The sequence below is a fragment of the Canis aureus genome, chromosome 7 (genome assembly GCF_053574225.1).
Source record: "Canis aureus isolate CA01 chromosome 7, VMU_Caureus_v.1.0, whole genome shotgun sequence".
Classification (NCBI taxonomy): Eukaryota; Metazoa; Chordata; class Mammalia; order Carnivora; family Canidae; genus Canis; species Canis aureus.
In genome coordinates, this window is record NC_135617.1 from 31,724,941 (window position 1) to 31,741,891 (window position 16,951).

At 39.0% G+C, this 16,951-nt stretch overlaps 2 protein-coding genes across 3 annotated transcripts in view; one reads left to right on the plus strand and one right to left on the minus strand.

The window, feature by feature from the left end:
• Positions 1 to 11,772, minus strand: part of LOC144316693 (uncharacterized) — a 34,240-nt gene extending 22,468 nt beyond the window's left edge. Inside the window, exon 1 of the mRNA XM_077902600.1 lies at positions 10,736 to 11,772. Within this exon, the coding sequence (XP_077758726.1) occupies positions 10,736 to 11,772 (1,037 nt within the window). The remainder of the gene's footprint in view (positions 1 to 10,735) is intronic.
• ELOVL4 (ELOVL fatty acid elongase 4) overlaps positions 11,142 to 16,951 on the plus strand; it is a 31,815-nt gene continuing 26,005 nt past the window's right edge. Inside the window, exon 1 of one of the 2 annotated variants that reach the window (XM_077903284.1) lies at positions 11,142 to 11,545. In XM_077903284.1, the coding sequence (XP_077759410.1) occupies positions 11,446 to 11,545 (100 nt within the window). In that variant the 5' untranslated portion in view covers positions 11,142 to 11,445. Of the gene's footprint in view, positions 11,546 to 11,722; positions 11,862 to 16,951 lie in introns of those variants that run through there. The other variant, XM_077903283.1, reaches the window with a different exon arrangement.

Here is a 16,951-nt window from a genome sequence, read left to right on the forward strand (position 1 = left end):
CATTTCTTCCTTTTTTTTTTTTTTTCATGACAGATACAAAGAGAGAAAGGCAGAGACACAGGAAGGGGTCAAAGCAGGCTCCACGCAGGGAGCCTGACATGTGACTCCATCCCGGGTTTCCAAGATCACGCCCTGGGCTGAAGGCGTCGCTAAATCACTGAGCCACCGGGGCTGCCCCCTTGTTAGATTTTGATAGGAGTAATGTTGACGTCATAAAATAAGTTGGGAAGAATTACCTTCTCCTTCATATTCTAAAAATAAATCTGTAAGATTGATATTATTTCTTCCTTAAATGTTTCATAGAATTTGGCAATGATGTTATCTAGGCCTGGAACTTCTTGTTGGGACATTTTTATTTTTTAATTTTATTATTATTATTTTTAATATTTTATTTATTCATGAGAGACATGAAGAGGCAGAGACACAGGCAGGGGGAAAAGCAGGCTCCATGCAGGGAGCCGGATGCGGGACTTGATCCTGGGACTCCAGGATCATGCCCTGGGCCAAAGGCAGGTGCTAAACGGCTGAGCCACCCAGGGATTCCCATTGTTGGGACATTTTTAAATTACAAACTTAATTTCTTTCACAGTTTATGGCTATTTCATATTTTATATTTCTTCTTGGTTTGGTTTTGAGAAGGTACATTTTCTGAGGAACTAGTCCATTTTATCCAATTTATCAAATCTTTTTTTAAAATTTTTTTTATTTATTCATAAGAGACACAAAGAGAGACAGAGACATAGGTAGAGGGAGAAACAGGACTCGATCCCAGGATGCCAGGATCACAACCTGCGCCAAAGGCAGACGCTCTACCACTAAGCCACCGAGATGCCTCAATTTATCAAATCTTCTAGCATAAAGTTATTAATAATATTACCTTATTATCCTTTTCGTGCCTTCAGGTTCTGTGATAATAGCCTTTTTTGCATTCTCTCTCTCTTTTTTATCTTAGCTCAGGGTTTATCAATTTTCTAACCTTTTCAAAGGTTGGCTTTCATACTGCTGGCTATGCTGATTTTCTCAACTGGCTATTTTGTTTCCTTTTATTTTTGCTCTTTATTATTTTATTTCTTTTACTATTTCGATTTTACTTTACCCCACAGATCTTTAAGTTTAGAAGCTTAGAGCACTGATTGTAAATCTTTCTTCTTATTTAATATAAGTGTTTTAAGTTATTTCTTTTCTTCTCACGGCTGCTTTAGCTATGTTCCACACATGTCAATATGTGTGTCTTAATTATATTACTCAATTTGGGGTATTTTCTAATTTCTACTTTGAATTATTTTTTGCCTTATGTGTTATTTAAGATCATGTTGCTTAATATATAAGTAGTTAGCAATTTTTTTTTTTTTTAGTTAGCAATTTTATTAGTATTTTATTGTTACTGATTTCTTATTTAATTCCCTTGTGGTCAGAGAACATATGGTATAATATTTCAATACTTTGAAACTTATTGAGAATTATAAAAGGACCTCTAAAATCCTAGGTCTTTGCAAATGTTCTGTGCGCACCAAAAAGAATATGCATTCTGTCATAATTGGATTTAGTATCCCATAAGCCTTAACCAGGTCAAGTGATTTACACTGTGATACAAATCTATTTTTGTCCATGTATTCAAATATAAGAGATGGCTATTGAATTCCCTGACAATGATTTTGAATTTGTCTAGTTTTTACTTTAGTCTAAAAATTCATGTATTTTTAAGTACATATAAGTATGTATAAGATGCTCAACTTTTACTGACCCTTTTCTCTCTACTAGCCTTCATCAGCCTACCTTCTGACTTTAAGTATGTCATAAAAAGAAGAACTTCTATCATGTTTTAAGCACTCTTATTTGCAGTTTTTCTGTAATATATACATACATACATAATACTAAATGATATAAATAGTACCATAGAAAAGCATAAGATACCATGAAGGCATATAAAACCTAGACATGGAAATCAGGAAGAGCTTCTTGATGGAAGTGATATATTAATAGTCAAGTGGAAGTTAGCTCTAATCGGAGGTTATGAAAGGAGCATTCCAAGAAAGGGAAATTTTCTGTGCATAAGCCTTGAGGAAAGGAGGAGCTTGGCTCTTTTTTTTTTTTTTTAAGATTTTATTTATTTATTCACAAGAGACACACAGAGAGAGATAGAGGCAGAGACACAGGTAGAAGAAGAAGCAGGCTCCATGCAGGACTTATGTGGGACTTAATCCTGGGTCTCCAGGATCATACCCTGGGTTGAAGGTGGCACTAAACCGCTGAGCCACCAGGGCCGCCCAGGTGTGGCTCTTTAAAGAAACAAGGAAGTAAAGAATAGCTTCATTGTAGAGTGAAGGCAGAAGTAGCAGGCACATATGTGGGGGCTTGGAAGCTTCCTGAGTGCAGTGGGAGTATTGAGGTTTTAAGTCAAGAAGCACCATGATCTGGTGTGCAATTTTTAAAAAGTACTTAAACTGTTGTAAGAATAAATTATAGAAGGCAAGAAATTGATGCAGAGAGTTCAGTTAAGAGATGATTGAGGTGATTAAGGTACAGGAGGTGATGGAGGCTTAAGTTAAAGTATATGTAGTAGAGCTGAGGTAAATATAAGAAGTCAAAGATAAATTTTGCATGTAGAACTGATAGTTGGTCATGGATTGGATGTCAGAGGTAAGAGAGGATAAAGTGCCAGTAATGATTTTTGGCATGTGTGGAAATAAATATGAAAGAACAGATGGAGGGGGGGAATAGGTTCTAGCACACCAAAATTTAGATGTTTAAGGCACATCAAAGAGAAAGTATTACACAAGCTATGAGATATATGAGCTTGAAAGAAGGATCTGAGGGGGAGATATAATTTTTGGAGTTATAAACAGGCAGCAACTAATGCCTTGAGAATGAATCAAATAATATGGCAGGAAGTATAATTATTAAAAAAAAAAAGACTATAAAGCAATCAGGAAGAACTCTGACATTCAAAGGTCAGAAAGAAGTTGCTGATGAGAAAAAAAAAAGAGAAAAAGGGATCAGATATATAAGTAATGGTATTAAAGTCAATACTTTCCCTCTGTTGATATCTTTCAGTTTTGTGTATGGATGCTTCAGAGTGAAGGTTGTTTCTCCAAGGTCTGAAGGATGTTATTCATTTTCTTTTCTTTTTTTTAAAATTTTTTATTTAAAATTTCTTTAAATTGATTCACACATAGTTATTTTCCTTAAAGCACTCTCAGAATATCAGGATGGCTCATGAAAGATGGCTCCTGAATTAGCTAAACACTGGCCTGGAACCAAGAGTAAGATTTTTATACTGAGTCCTTGAAATATAGTCAATTTCTTTCCTCTATAGTGATGAATTAATTTCCCCTCCAGAGCCCCTCTATCTTTTCCTACAATGGAACTAGACTCACTTTTAGTAATGGGAAGATAAGAGCAGGGTGAAGAGGCATCTCCTTAACACTTTCCTTTTATTATTGTATTTTTTGGTTAAGGTTTATATCGCCAGTAAAGATGGAGATGTTATAAGATATAGTAAATGAAGGAACTGGAAACCCAGACAGTATTCAGTTGAGAATAACAGAACTTTTCTTGGTGAAACCAATCCAGGAAGAGCTGGTAGAAATACCATAGTTTGGCAGATTTATCACTCTGTTCTTGAAGGCATGACTTGAAGGGTGGCTACATGCCTTAAAGGATGGCTATATGAAGGAAGGAATGGACCAGTGGCATTGACCATAAAAGAGAAGGACCATAGACTAGGTGTACATAGTGGATAACCCCCAAATGATGATTATCCAATGTAAGCTATTTGTAATTAAGATTCTTAGAAAGGGAGTAGCATATGCTCCTAGAAGTGTGAATTAGAAACTCCAGGGGTTATACAGTTTGAAAATCATCACAAGACATTCTGATACATAATTCTTTTGAAGACGGTGGTAGGTGAGCCTAACTTATTTCCAGCCTCCAATATGCCCAATTAAAAAGTATTATAACAAATTCAGTAAAAGACAAACTGGGAAAATATGCTTGTAACATATATAGCAGACAAACTTATTAATTTTATTACATAAAATCTCTTCAAATTAGAAAAATATAATGAATAGAACTGTGCAAAGAATGCAAATAGGCGGATCTCAAAAGAAAGAAGCTAAAATGCCAATAGCATGATAAGCCATTAAGTAACAATGAAATATTTGCCTATTAGATTGGTAATGATTAAAAGAATAATTAAATTTAGTGAGGAAAATGGGGTGTGGGTATATGACCACACTTTCATAGATTTTGGTGGAACTGTGAATTGATGTAACGTTTCTGGAAGGCAATCGTGTATCAACATTTTTATTTTTTAAATTTTTTCAAAATATTTTATTTATTTACTCATGAGAGACAGAGAGAGAGGCAGACACACAGGCAGAGAGAGAAGCAGGCTCCCCACAGGGAGCCCGACACGGGACTCGATCCCAGATCAGGTTCATACCCTAAGCCAAAGGCAGATGGTCAACTGCTGAGCCACCCAGGAATCCCATGTATCAACATTTTAAAATGAAAGCTCCTTGAATATAAATACATAAATAAAGCTCCCTGATTCAGAAATTTTTCCTGCAGAAATTTATGCTAAGAAAATAATTAGACAAGATAATAAAATTGTGTTTTAATAGTACAGGGATCCTATTTAATATCACTCACCTTATGCCTATGTAAGGATAGGGTCTCTAACTCTGTACAAGTCCCTCACACCATGTTTTACACAATGAATACTTACCCAATGATGATGATGATGACACAAAACAACTCACAGTTCTTGCTGCAGTTATAAGATTTTCACACAAAGACACACACACATATACAAAAGATAAGTTTGTTAACTATATGTCATGATGATTATTTATTACTTATTAAGTGGAAGTGGATCATCATAAAGGTCTTTATCCTCAACATCTTTATACTGAGTAGGCTGAGGAGGAGGAGAAAGAGGAACAGTTGGTCTTGCTGTCCTAGGAGTGACAGAGGCAGAAGAGGTAGAGGAGGTGGAAGGAGAGGCAGAAGAGGCAAACATACTAGGTGTCTCTCATTTTGTAACATTACAAAAATGCATTGGAATTTCTGTATAACTTTTTTTTGCCTTTTCTTTTCTCTAAAGTGTTTTTATATGGTACCAATCCACTGTTAACTATAAAGCAAATGTATCATAGAAGGTCTGCCATAAAAGAAGTCAAAAGCAGTATAATTGAATAATTAGAACACTTCTGTCAGATTGTCTAACGTCAATTTTTCTGGCACTGCTTCTTCTATGTCTTCTTCTTCATCATCTGGCACTGGTTCAAAGGCAGTCATCTCCATTAAGTCGTCTTCTGTTAACTCCTGTTGTGTGATGTCTATTAGCTCTTGAATTACCCTAAAATACATATTTTGAAACACTTCACCCCTCCACTTTTTTTTTTTTTGCCATACTCGCAATCTCGCTCATGATTTCCTTGATCATCTGTCATAAATCCTATGAAGTCATGCACAAAATCTGGACATCATTTTCTCCAGTAGGAACTCACTGTGCTGGGCTTGATGTATTTCACAGCTTTTTCTATAACAGTGATAGCATCTTCAATGGTGTAATCCTTTCTTACTTTCATGGTATTCTCCCTATCAGGGTTCTCTTCCATAGCACTAACAATCCTTTCCATAGAGTACCATGTGTGATGAGCATTAAAGATCCTTGTGACACCCCAGTCTAGAGGTTGAATTAGAGATACATTATTTGGGGGCAAGCAGACCACTTCAACAACTTTGGTGTTCAACTCATGGGATTCTGGGTGGCCAGGGACATTGTCCAATATCAAAAGAATGTTAAAAGGCAATCCCTGGGGTGCCTGGGTGGCTCAGTTGGTTAAGAGGCTGGCTCAGGTCATGATCTCAGGGTCCCGGGTCAGGCTCTGAGCTCAGTGGGGAGTCTGCTTCAGGATTCTCTATCTCCCTCTGTCCCTGCCCCCACTTGCTCACTCTCTCTCTCTAAAATAAAGAAGTAAATCTTAAAAAATAAAAATAAAAAGGGCAATCATCTATGCACAAGGTCCTTTCTGACTTTAGGGACAAGCCATTAATGGGATAAATCCAGAAAAAGGGTTCGTGTGGTCCAGGCCTTCTTATTGTACAACCAAAAGGCTGGCAGCTGTTTATCTTTTCTCTTCAAGGCTCAGGGGTTAGCAGCTTTGTAGATAAAAGCAGTCCTGATCATAAACCTGATTGTATTTGCATAAAATAGCACAGTTAGCCTATCCCTTCTTACCTTAAATTCTGGTACTGACTTATCTTTCTTATTAATAAATGTATTTTGTGACATTTTATTCCAGAATAGGGCACTTCTGTCGACATTAAAAACCTATTTAAGGAGATACCCTTTCTCCTTAATGACTTCTTTTTCCTTTTTTCTCCTCAATGATTTCTTTATGTTGTCTGGGAACTCATCTGCTGCTTCTTGCTTGGCAGAAGCTGCTTCTCCTGTTATCTTAACATTTTTAAAGCCGAAATTCTTTTTAAAATTATCAAACCATCCTTTGCTGGCATTAAATTCTCCAACATCAGGGCAGTCCAGGTGGCTCAGAGGTTTAGCGCTGCCTTCAGCCCAGGGCCTGATCCTGGAGACCTGGGATCGAGTTCCACATCAGGCTTCCTGCATGGAGCCTGCTTCTCCCTCTGCCTGTGTCTCTGCCTCTCTCTTTCTCTCTCTCTGTGTCTCCCATGAATAAATAAATAAAATCTTTTAAAAAATAAGTTCTCCAACATCATACACTTCAGCTTCCTTTTAAGTTGTCATATAATAACGGCTTTTTTCCCCCAAATCATATTAGAGTCTATAGCTATGCCCTTCTTATAGCAATCCTGAGCCCACATAAAAGCTGCATTTTCAGTACGAGATAAAAGGGATTTTGCAAAAAGTGTAAGGTTTCTGCACCTGCTGGCAGAGCGGTAGTAACAGCTTCATGACTTTTCTTTTTTATAAAACAATTGTCCTTAACTGGATTCATTCATCTTGAAATGGCAGGCAATTATAGCTACATACCTCAATCTATGATACATATCAAGCAATTCAACTTTTTTCCTAATGTCATGACTTTTCTCCACTTCTTGGGAGCACTTCCAGCATCACTTTTCTAAAAAAGTGACACATTTCTATAGGTCCCACGGTGTTATTCAAGGTTTACAGTATTGCATTAACCATGATAAAAGGGAAGTGAGAGCCACCAGAGATAACTTTTAACTGTTATTTGCTATTTGCTGGAGAGGCAAACTCTTCACACAGAGATGATTAGTATCACACAGTATTTTAAGTGGTTACTGGAAACACCTGAGCTCACCGCAGTAGCAACAGGAAGGAGCTATGAAATTATTCCAGTAGTACAGTATGTACTAGTTAATTTCATGCAATTATGACTTAATATTATATCTTTACATTTGTTTTCAACTGTGAATAGTGCCATGTATGGTCTATAAATGTGTGGGTGAGTTTTGATAAGTTTTAACTTTTTATAATAGATTTGCATATATTTTATGATAAAATAGATTATATAGAATATATTTTATGATAAAATAGATTATATAGAATCTATTTTATGTATTCATGACATATCTTTTATTCTTTTAGATATTTCTAGACTATGTGGTTCATCTGAGAATTTTTTGAAATTGTTGCAAATCTCCAAAACAATTTTAAATATATTTATGGGAAAAAAATCCATGTGTAAGTTGGACCCATATAGTTCAAACTTATGGAAGTTTGAACCCACATAAAAGCTGTATTTTCAGTACGAGATTTCAGTACTTATGGAAGTTTGAACTATAAGTGTTGTTCAAGGTCAACTGTTTTACTAATGATTTTCTCCATTTTCTATATTACCTAAAATTTACTTCTGTAAGATATAAAGTCTTTCTACAATTCATCAAACTATTTGCTCTCACTTATGATTCAACAGATTCTCAGATTCACTTTTTTTTGAAAGCATAGGTTTCTGACACTATTGACAATATGGAAAGGCAGAAACACAAGGGAAAAAAATGGATAGCTTGATTTACATTGTTAACTCTGTATGAACTGAGAAGTGTTAAAATATTCTGCTATTTTATATAAAATCAATTTTTGTTACAATAATATCCTCTCTCAGTTTGTATAGATAACTATATCTTAGTTGTATTTAATCCACAACAAAAAACTCTAATCCTCAAAATTTTGCAGATACTATGGATATTTATATATATATATTTTTTTTAAGATTTATTTATTTATTTATTCATGAGAGACACAGACTGAGAGAGAGAGAGAGAGAGAGAGAGAGAGGCAGAGATACAGGCAGAGGGAGAAGCAGGCTCCCGATGTGGGACTCGATCCTGCATCCCAGGATCATGACCTGAGCTGAAGGCAGGCGCCCAACTGCAGAGCCACCCAGGCGTCCTGGATGTTTATACTTGATTTTGTTTTGTCATGATGCCACCAATATCTTGGTTAGATGGCTGCCACTCAAGGTGAGTAAATATGCACATCTCCTTCCCTTTGTACAGATTAGGTAGGCTTTGGTTTGGTCAGCCATTAGTATTTGTAAACCACCTGTGAATTGACTTTGTACTAGACTGTTAGACTGTATACTGAGTAATAGAGCTCCTGGGTGGATAAGTTCTAGGGTTCTTCTTGGTATATATTTAGACAGCTCAAAAATGCAAATAAACATACTACTCTTCCAGGTAGTGTGGACAAAAGGTTCAGTGCCATCCCTGACTTAAGATTTGTCATTACTTGACTAGGATTTTCTTATATGTGACAGGCGCCCCCTAGTGAATAAAGGGACTTAAGTTGGCCTCTATTACAAAACGCTAGAAAAATATCTGAAGCTAGTTTAACTAAAGTTCACACTGCATTATACAAGCAAAAGAGAGAGGAAAACAAACCATAATAGACTCTTAACTATACAGAATAAACCGAGGGGAGGTGGGCGGAGGATGGGCTAAATGAGTAATGGGTATTAAGGAGCACACTTGTGATGAGCAGTGAGTGTTATACATAAGTGATGAACCACTAAATTCTACACCTGAAACCAATTTTACTATATATGTTAACTAACTAGAATTTAAATAAAAACTTGGGGAAAAAGATGCCAATTTTTGTGCATGTGAATACAGATGAGAGCGGGGATCTGTTCTCCATAAAAAGCATCCAGGATTTCATAACACAAAAGTAGTAATCAGTTTTCTAGATGAAGATCAAGCTAATCTGAACTTTGCTAGGTCATCAAGGTACAGGAGTAGATCACTGATCTTTACTCTCCAGGTATTACAACTTGACTTGATTTTTATAAAATGTATTTTAAATATAGATATCTATATATCTATACCTATATATGTCTTCTGAAATAAGTATGATACACATAACTTGGGGTCGAGATTTGAGAAACCATAATTTCAATCCAAAAACTTTAATCTGGTAAATATATTTGATAAATTACATTTTTTAGGTTAATTTCAGGAATAGAGCATTAAAGAAGACAGGTTGCTTGATAAAATCAATTACATTTAATAACCTTTTCTCTTCCTAACGCTTCTGTCACTTACAATAGTTTTTAAGTTCTGAAATAAATATGCTATAATTTTGACATCGTCATACATATTATTATAAGTAAAATAATATATAATAAAATAAATAGCATTGGGTTAGGTCCTGAACAAAGAACCAAAAATAATTCTTACTCTCTAGATGTTTCCAATATAAAATAAAATCAGAGTATATAACCAAGTCAACTGGAAAACAAATAAATATGATAAAAAAAAACAGTATTCACATTTTAACAGTGTCAAAGGGAAGAAGCAATCACACACCTACTTGATTCAGTGGCCTTCAAATGGAGCATCCTAAACCAACAGAGGAAAGGTTAAACAAAAAGTAGGTGATGTGTTTAAATAACAAGTAGGTAAGAAGTTTATTGGATCACTCTCAAAGGTCCTGTTTGATGTCAGAAACTATCAAGAACAGTATGTAATGTGTATTTGCAGCACTCCAGGGGTTCACTTTTCAGGGGGTAGATTAGCCAGCCTGTTGCCTCCCACCTTATCATCTAAACATTTTTTAAAAATATTTTATTTATCCATTCATTCATTCACGAGAGACACACACACACAGGGAGAGAGGCAGAGAACAGGCAGAGGGAGAAGCAGGCTCCATGCAGGGAGCCCGACGTGGGACTCGATCCCAGGTTCCCAGGATCACACCCAGGGCCGAAGGCGGCGCTAAACCTCTGAGCTACCAGGGCTGCTCCTAAACATTTTTTTTTTTAATTAAAAAAAATATGTTTTCCTATTTCACCTAGATTGCCCTTTGCCTTCTGGGCAATTATCCTTTTACATTCACCTGAACTCCTCCAGGTCCAAGAGGACTTCTCCAACTGTAAGTCCCCTCTTCATCCTCCCTCTTCTCTGAAGCTGTAAGGACCTTAATTTAACACAATTCTATTGCTTTGATGGTTCCACGTATATTCAAAGAGCTTACAAAGCACATGCAAGCAAAGCATTCATTCGAATTATTTGCAACCTGGTTAACGAGTAGACCCCAAAGTCCATTCTCCACCACTGCAGCTTGGAAGACAGTATCACTTGACTAACTTAGAGGGATAACTTGAGCATTGCTCTTGTATGACAGGCATGTGCTGGTGGAGGTGAAAAAAAAAAAAAAAAAAAACAGAACCCCAAGGAAATAGAAGGGAATGACAGGTAGGGACCAAAGCGCCTCGCCTACCTCCTCCTTGCCCACAAAACGCCCATTCTTCCCCGTCCTGTTTTCCTAAGATGTAAGAGGGCGGATGCCAGGTCACCCGTGGGCAGGCGGCATACTCCTCCGCAGCGGCGTCGTACCCTCCCGCTGAGGATCGAGACCGAGCAGGAGACTGGCGGAGACCTCCGGGGGGGAGGGGGGCGGTTAGAGACCCGAGAGGGCCAGGTGCCTCGCTCCCGCGCGACCCGAGGGAAGGGTGGGAGACGAGAGGTGCGCGACGGCGCGCGCCTGCGCGGACCCGGCTCTCGCGGTCCCACGGCGGCCGCATCCCTGCGCAAGAGTCCCAGCGCGCGGGCGGGGGGAGGGGCGCCGGCCCCGCCGCCTCGCGCGCGCCCACGTGACTCGGGCCGAGGAGATTGGAGCGGCGGCGGCGCGCGGCGGCAGACTGGTGCAGCGCCGGGCGCTCTCGGCGACGTCTCCTCCTCCTCCTCGGCCTCGTAGGAGCCTGGACGGCACCTTCTCCTCCGCCCGGCCGGTCGACGCGGCCGCCGCATCCCTGTCGCCGCGGCGCCCGGAGGAGGAGGAGGAGGAGAAGACGCCCGCGGGGCCGCCGCCGTGAGAGGGGAGCCCGGCTGCCGCTCGCTCCGCCGGCCGTCGCCTCCGAGGTCCACCCTCCCGGGGTGTCTCCCTTTCTCCTCCCCGCGCTCTGCCGCCGGCGCCCGCTTCCCGCCGAGATGGGGCTCCTGGACTCGGAGCCGGGCAGTGTCCTCAACGTGGTGTCCACGGCGCTGAACGACACCGTGGAGTTCTACCGCTGGACCTGGTCCATCACAGGTAAAGCAGCTGGCGTCCCCGTCCCCGTCCCCGTCCCCGTCCCCGCCCGGCCGCGTAGTCCCGCGCTCCCTGCGGCTGTTGGGATGCTGCGGATCAGGGCAGACGCCGGGGCGCGGGGACCGCGGTCGGGCACTGGTTAATCGGATCCGAACGTTAAGGCCTCCCCCTCCCCCTCCCCCTCCTCCTCCCCCCACCGACGCTCGCACGGTTTTCCTCTGAGCGTCCATCTCTCCTCAGCTCCTCGGATGCTGGAGCTGACATATCAGATGGAGCCGGTGCTGCTAAGAGCTCGGCGCAAGAACCACTCCGCCCTGCTGTACGCCCACATCTCCCAGTTTCATCTGACAGTTTTAACTGATGCACAGGATTGATTTGAACATTTACTAATAGTCCATTTGGAGAGATGGTTGGGGGAAGGAGGAGGGCTCTAGTGGTAGCTGTGTTTTTGCTTCTTGGGCCTCCTGGTTGCTTTGACATAACCTGCTAACCTGCTAGGATTTTTGTCTGGCTCATCCATCTATACTGTAATTTGGAATAAAAAGTAAAAAAAAAAAGCCATTGTTTGGCTTCTTGAACCTTGAAGAATGTCAGTTTCTGAGGCTTTTTTCAACAGCAAATATGCTTGAGGTGATTGTCTGTAATGGCTGTGCGCAGTGCAGTGCAGTCAGGGGGAGGGGGAGGCTAAAATACCCGGGAAAGAAATAAGTCTTTAGGAAGGGGGTCTCTACAGCAGCACCTAGAGGTTGTCCCAACAGCCTACACATACACAGTTTTCTTAAATTAGCAAACTTTTCCCTTGAGCCGTTGGGGTTTATTTGACAGGGATCATCAATTGGTTGATTTATGCAGCTCCTCTAGTGGAAATAATTGTGCTATTATGTTATTTTTCCATTTGTCCATTTATTTTCTTAATTTGCTTCAGTTGCTCTTGGTTTTTTAAAGGATTTAAAAGATTTTTTTTTTTTTGGAAATAAAATATTAGCCTAAAAGGATTTTAGAAATGATCTTATGATTTAAAATTATCTAGTCCTTTTGCAATATTGCGCTGCATCCCAGTTAGTGGAAGAGATTAACGTTTCGTGTTGTGACTCTGCCTCCTTTCCCTAGAAATGAAGATATATTCATGTAGTTTTGTATTTTGTTAGTGTAAATGGGACAATGGTTACAACATGATTGCAATATGTGGGATACATTTTGTGGGGCAAAATGTGTGCTGGAATTATTTCTGTGTGAGATAAAATGATTCTTTGATGTTGATGCGTCTTTAACTTTAATAGGAATCTCAAGTTTGGCACTGAGAAATAAGCTATTTAATTGGCCATCGCAGTTGAAAATGGTTAAAAGACAGTTTTAAATGGAGTCTTTCCTTAAATCTTTCTTCTCTGCACACTGAAGTCATGCTATACCTGCAAAAACTGGAAAGAATGTACCCTTCCCTTCATCTCTGCGATTTTGGTTATTTAGACATTGCATCAGGGTTTCCCATTACACAATTGTGCAGGGCTGAACATCAGCTTTGGCAGATAATTGCACTTTGCATACTTCAGAGTTCAGACATTGTCAAGGTCCTCCAATCTCCATAGAGCCAGAGCCACACCCAAAAGTTCTCATTCCTGTCTATCATTCCCTTCCTATCGCAAAGCTTTCCTACCTCTGAGTGTCAGAAAGAAACTGAGCACAAACGTAGAATACACCTTTTTGTGTTGGTTAATTCCTTCCTAATGATGCTGGTGTAAAAAATACCATGAATGAAATAGAAAATTTTGTGCAGTTGCTTCATGTGAAAGCTTGCTGCTACCCTGTGAAGGGCATATAAAATAATATTTATTATAGGCTAAGCCTGAGAAAAGAGAGTAACCACTGGAGCACAGGTGACCTCTCACTAGCAAGTCAGAGGCAAGCTATTCACCCCTGCTGTGGCTATCCACTTACGAAACTTGAGACTGCTTCCTTGCTTTCTGTAATGAGCTACCTAGTGTAGGTAGAGGGTATTTCTTAAACCAACTTAGAGGCTTAGTGGGATATAGTTTGTTCTGCCTTGCTGCTATGAAGAGGAGTATTTTAGGATTCAGCCAGAATAGACCTGAACCCTATGGTGTCTCATTTCTTTTCATCTGTATCCCATGCTCTCTTTGTTCCCTTTCTTTGACTTACTCACACTGCTCTGATTCCTCCAGGGATCTCCTCTTGCTATAATTTCACAAAAATCTGAGTGAATGAGTTTCAAAGTAGGAGAGTAGCTTATTAGATGAAGCTGAGTAAAAAGTTGATGAGTCAGATGTTTGGAAAGAGGGGGAAATAAAAATGGGTGGAGAGAAAGATGGTCTTGAGAAATCCTGGTGAGTATGGCGAAAGGATACAAATTATTCAAAGAGAGCAAGATATGAACTAGGCTCCATGCCCTCCCTTGACTGGCTCTTCCCCAGGTTGTAGTTCCATGCTTCTGCCTTTGTTTTACTGGTTCATTAACTATTTCTCCCTACTGAAGTTTCTACCTAAGTGTAAATGAGTATATCTACTTTGGACTGTCATAATAAGAATAGTTACAGAATTCTAGAGTATATTTGATGATTCAAGAGGTTTTTGCCCTCAGGTAGACAGTTTCTAGAAAAATACCATTTTGTGCTATTATATCAAATGGTGCTATCTAATAAAACATAAAGCAATATTCAAAGTAGTGTATAAAAAGCGGGCTTTTCAAAGGCACATCTCTAGCAAATATAGAATATAGCCCATAGAGTATTAACACAGAAAACGTTACTTTTACTGTAATTGTTAATACTTTATACATTGGTACTGAAACTTTGAAAAAGTTGTACTTTTAGGAAAACAAAAATAATTTTTTACTTCCCTATATTATATTTTTAGATATTTTGAACAAGTAAGTTAATCTCGATTTATATTATAGGAAAGTTTAGACTGATGTAGAACTTTATACTAGTTGGGAGCACGGGAATAAGAACTCTGATGTCAATGTATTTTTTTCCTATTCTTTTACTTTATGAGTACATTAAAATTATTAGGACTGGGATCAGCTCAAAGTATATATATAATCAAAGTTGTATGTAGATTTTTAAAACGTGAATCTTAATATTCTCCAATTTATAAATGCTCAAATTATCTATACTATCTGTTGTATTTCTTTATTTTAATAAATGCTTTTAAGTAGCCTTTTGTGTAAATGAATTTAGCATAGAAGCATCCTACAAAGCTAATAGCCAGCATGCCTACAGGAAAGCCAGATGGCTCCTGAGCCACTTATTTCTTTTTGACCACGTTTTTGTTTTTTAAAGATTTTATTTATTTATTTGACAGAGAGAGAGAGAGAGAAGGAGAGCCAGAGCACAGGCAGGGGGAGCAGCAGGAAGAAGGAGAAGCAGGTTCCCCACTAAACAGGGAGCCCAATGTGGGGCTCGATCCCAGGACCCTGATATCATAACCTTAGCTGAAGGCAGACACTTAACCGACTGAGGCACCCAGGCTTCCCTTAACCACATGTTTTTTTTTGTTGTTGTTTTGTTTTTTACCACATGTGTTTAAACAGCCTATTGTTCATGAAGTATATACACACACATGCTCGGGGGGAGTTGGCATTGCTCTCTGTTTACAGATATAGTAGCCCATATTTTGATGCAAAATTTGTGTCTACTTGGGAATTGAACTTAGAGCATGGAAGGCCATCCTAGCTGGCCTTCTTAATTCACTTTGGAGAGGCAGAAGAGAGAAGGGGAGAGTAGTACAGGAGGAAGGAAGACTGCTGTAGGATGATGATAAAATTCGGAAGCAAGACTTATATAATCATATATTCTTTCCTCATCACTTACCATGTGTGGGAATAGTTCTGGGCTCTGGAGAGAGAATGAGGATATTTGGTCACTGCCCCCATGCAGCTTATGGAGTTATGGCTCTTCCGCCTTGCTTTGTATCATGGTCTAAAGGCATGATCTGTGATCTGTCAGAATCAGGCATAGCTGGCGCATAGGGAAGTCAGAAAAGTCCTTCTTTACTATTCCTATCTTAACTTTTACCTGCACCACAGTCTTGAGTTAGAAGAATCTACAAGCTTTATTTTTAGAATATTTTAGCTATCACCATGTGGAGTTGATGGTTATATTGTCAGAGAGTGTTTGGATAGGTAGACTAAGGAGAAGGGCATCAAATACTAAAAATTCATGGAAACTGGGAATGTTTTTAAGAATCAGTGAGTCATCCTGGCTTGCTGAAACTGGGGGCTTGTGGGAAGGGACATTAAACTCAGCTCAAATACCCTGGGGTAAAAGATCTGTCCCAGGGAGTGCCAGGTCCCAGAAGAGCATGTGTCTTACAATATATTTACATTAGTATTATTATTTGTTATAGTCAATGTATACTCTTTAATCTTTGTTATTGTCTAAAATATGTTTTGTTTGTTTGTTTAGCCTCTCCTGGAAACCTGGTTACAGTTTTAATGTCTTTTCTCAAAAAGACATTCTAAAGTCTAGGCAGCTAATTAAAGACAAATAAGTGGAACATCACCAGCTCCTAACATGGCATCTCCCTTAGCTAATATTTTCAGTGAAATCCTAGGGTTATCCGTCTCTCTCATAACCTCCGTCAAGCCTCTATGAGATCTATACCATTTTAGGGTTTTTTTTGTTGTTTTTTGTTGTTTGGTCAGTTCTTTTTTCTTTCTCTTACACTTTTCTTTTCTTTTTTCTTTCTCTTACACTTAAATGTCTCATGCTCTTGTCCATTCCCCAGCAGCCTCGTAGCAGAACATCCAATCACAGATGAAATTACAGGAGGGTAAAACCATGCAAATTCTAAAACTGGTGTTGGGACAGTTTTATGTAGTTAGATATTTTGGCTCAGGGAGACCATGTTTTAGGAATTAACATAGGTAATCAGGCAGTGCCTATGTGAGCCACAAAAAAAAGTTGGTCATCCTTTTAAAATTAAAGTTGTTAGATTTTTTTTTCCTCAAGTCATATGCTAATGTCATTAGTGAGTAATTTAGTAACCTAAGTATTATTTTTGGATTTTTCGAGTCATTATTTCGAATTAGACGTAGAAGAACACAGAGAAGTGTTGTGTAACAGAATCTGTCTTTTCTCACTATAGATGGCTTTTTTTTTTTTCCTTTTCATGATTTAGACATTTCTTCTTTTAAAAATCAAGGTGCTATAGTTGTATTTTCCCTCGGAATGAGAATGAATTGAAAACATTTTTAAGGCTAGTCAGGGTTTTGATTTTTAGAAAAGGGAGGGAACATGGCCTTTCAAAACCAAGTTTCCTAATTTCCTTTTTAACCTGGTCAGCCATTGTATACCTGCCCGTGGACCTGCAGCTCTAACCAACTTGGGTAACTCCCCCTTGAGTAAAACCTGCACATGTCTATCTTTGTGTTTCTTATCACACTGTTCCCTT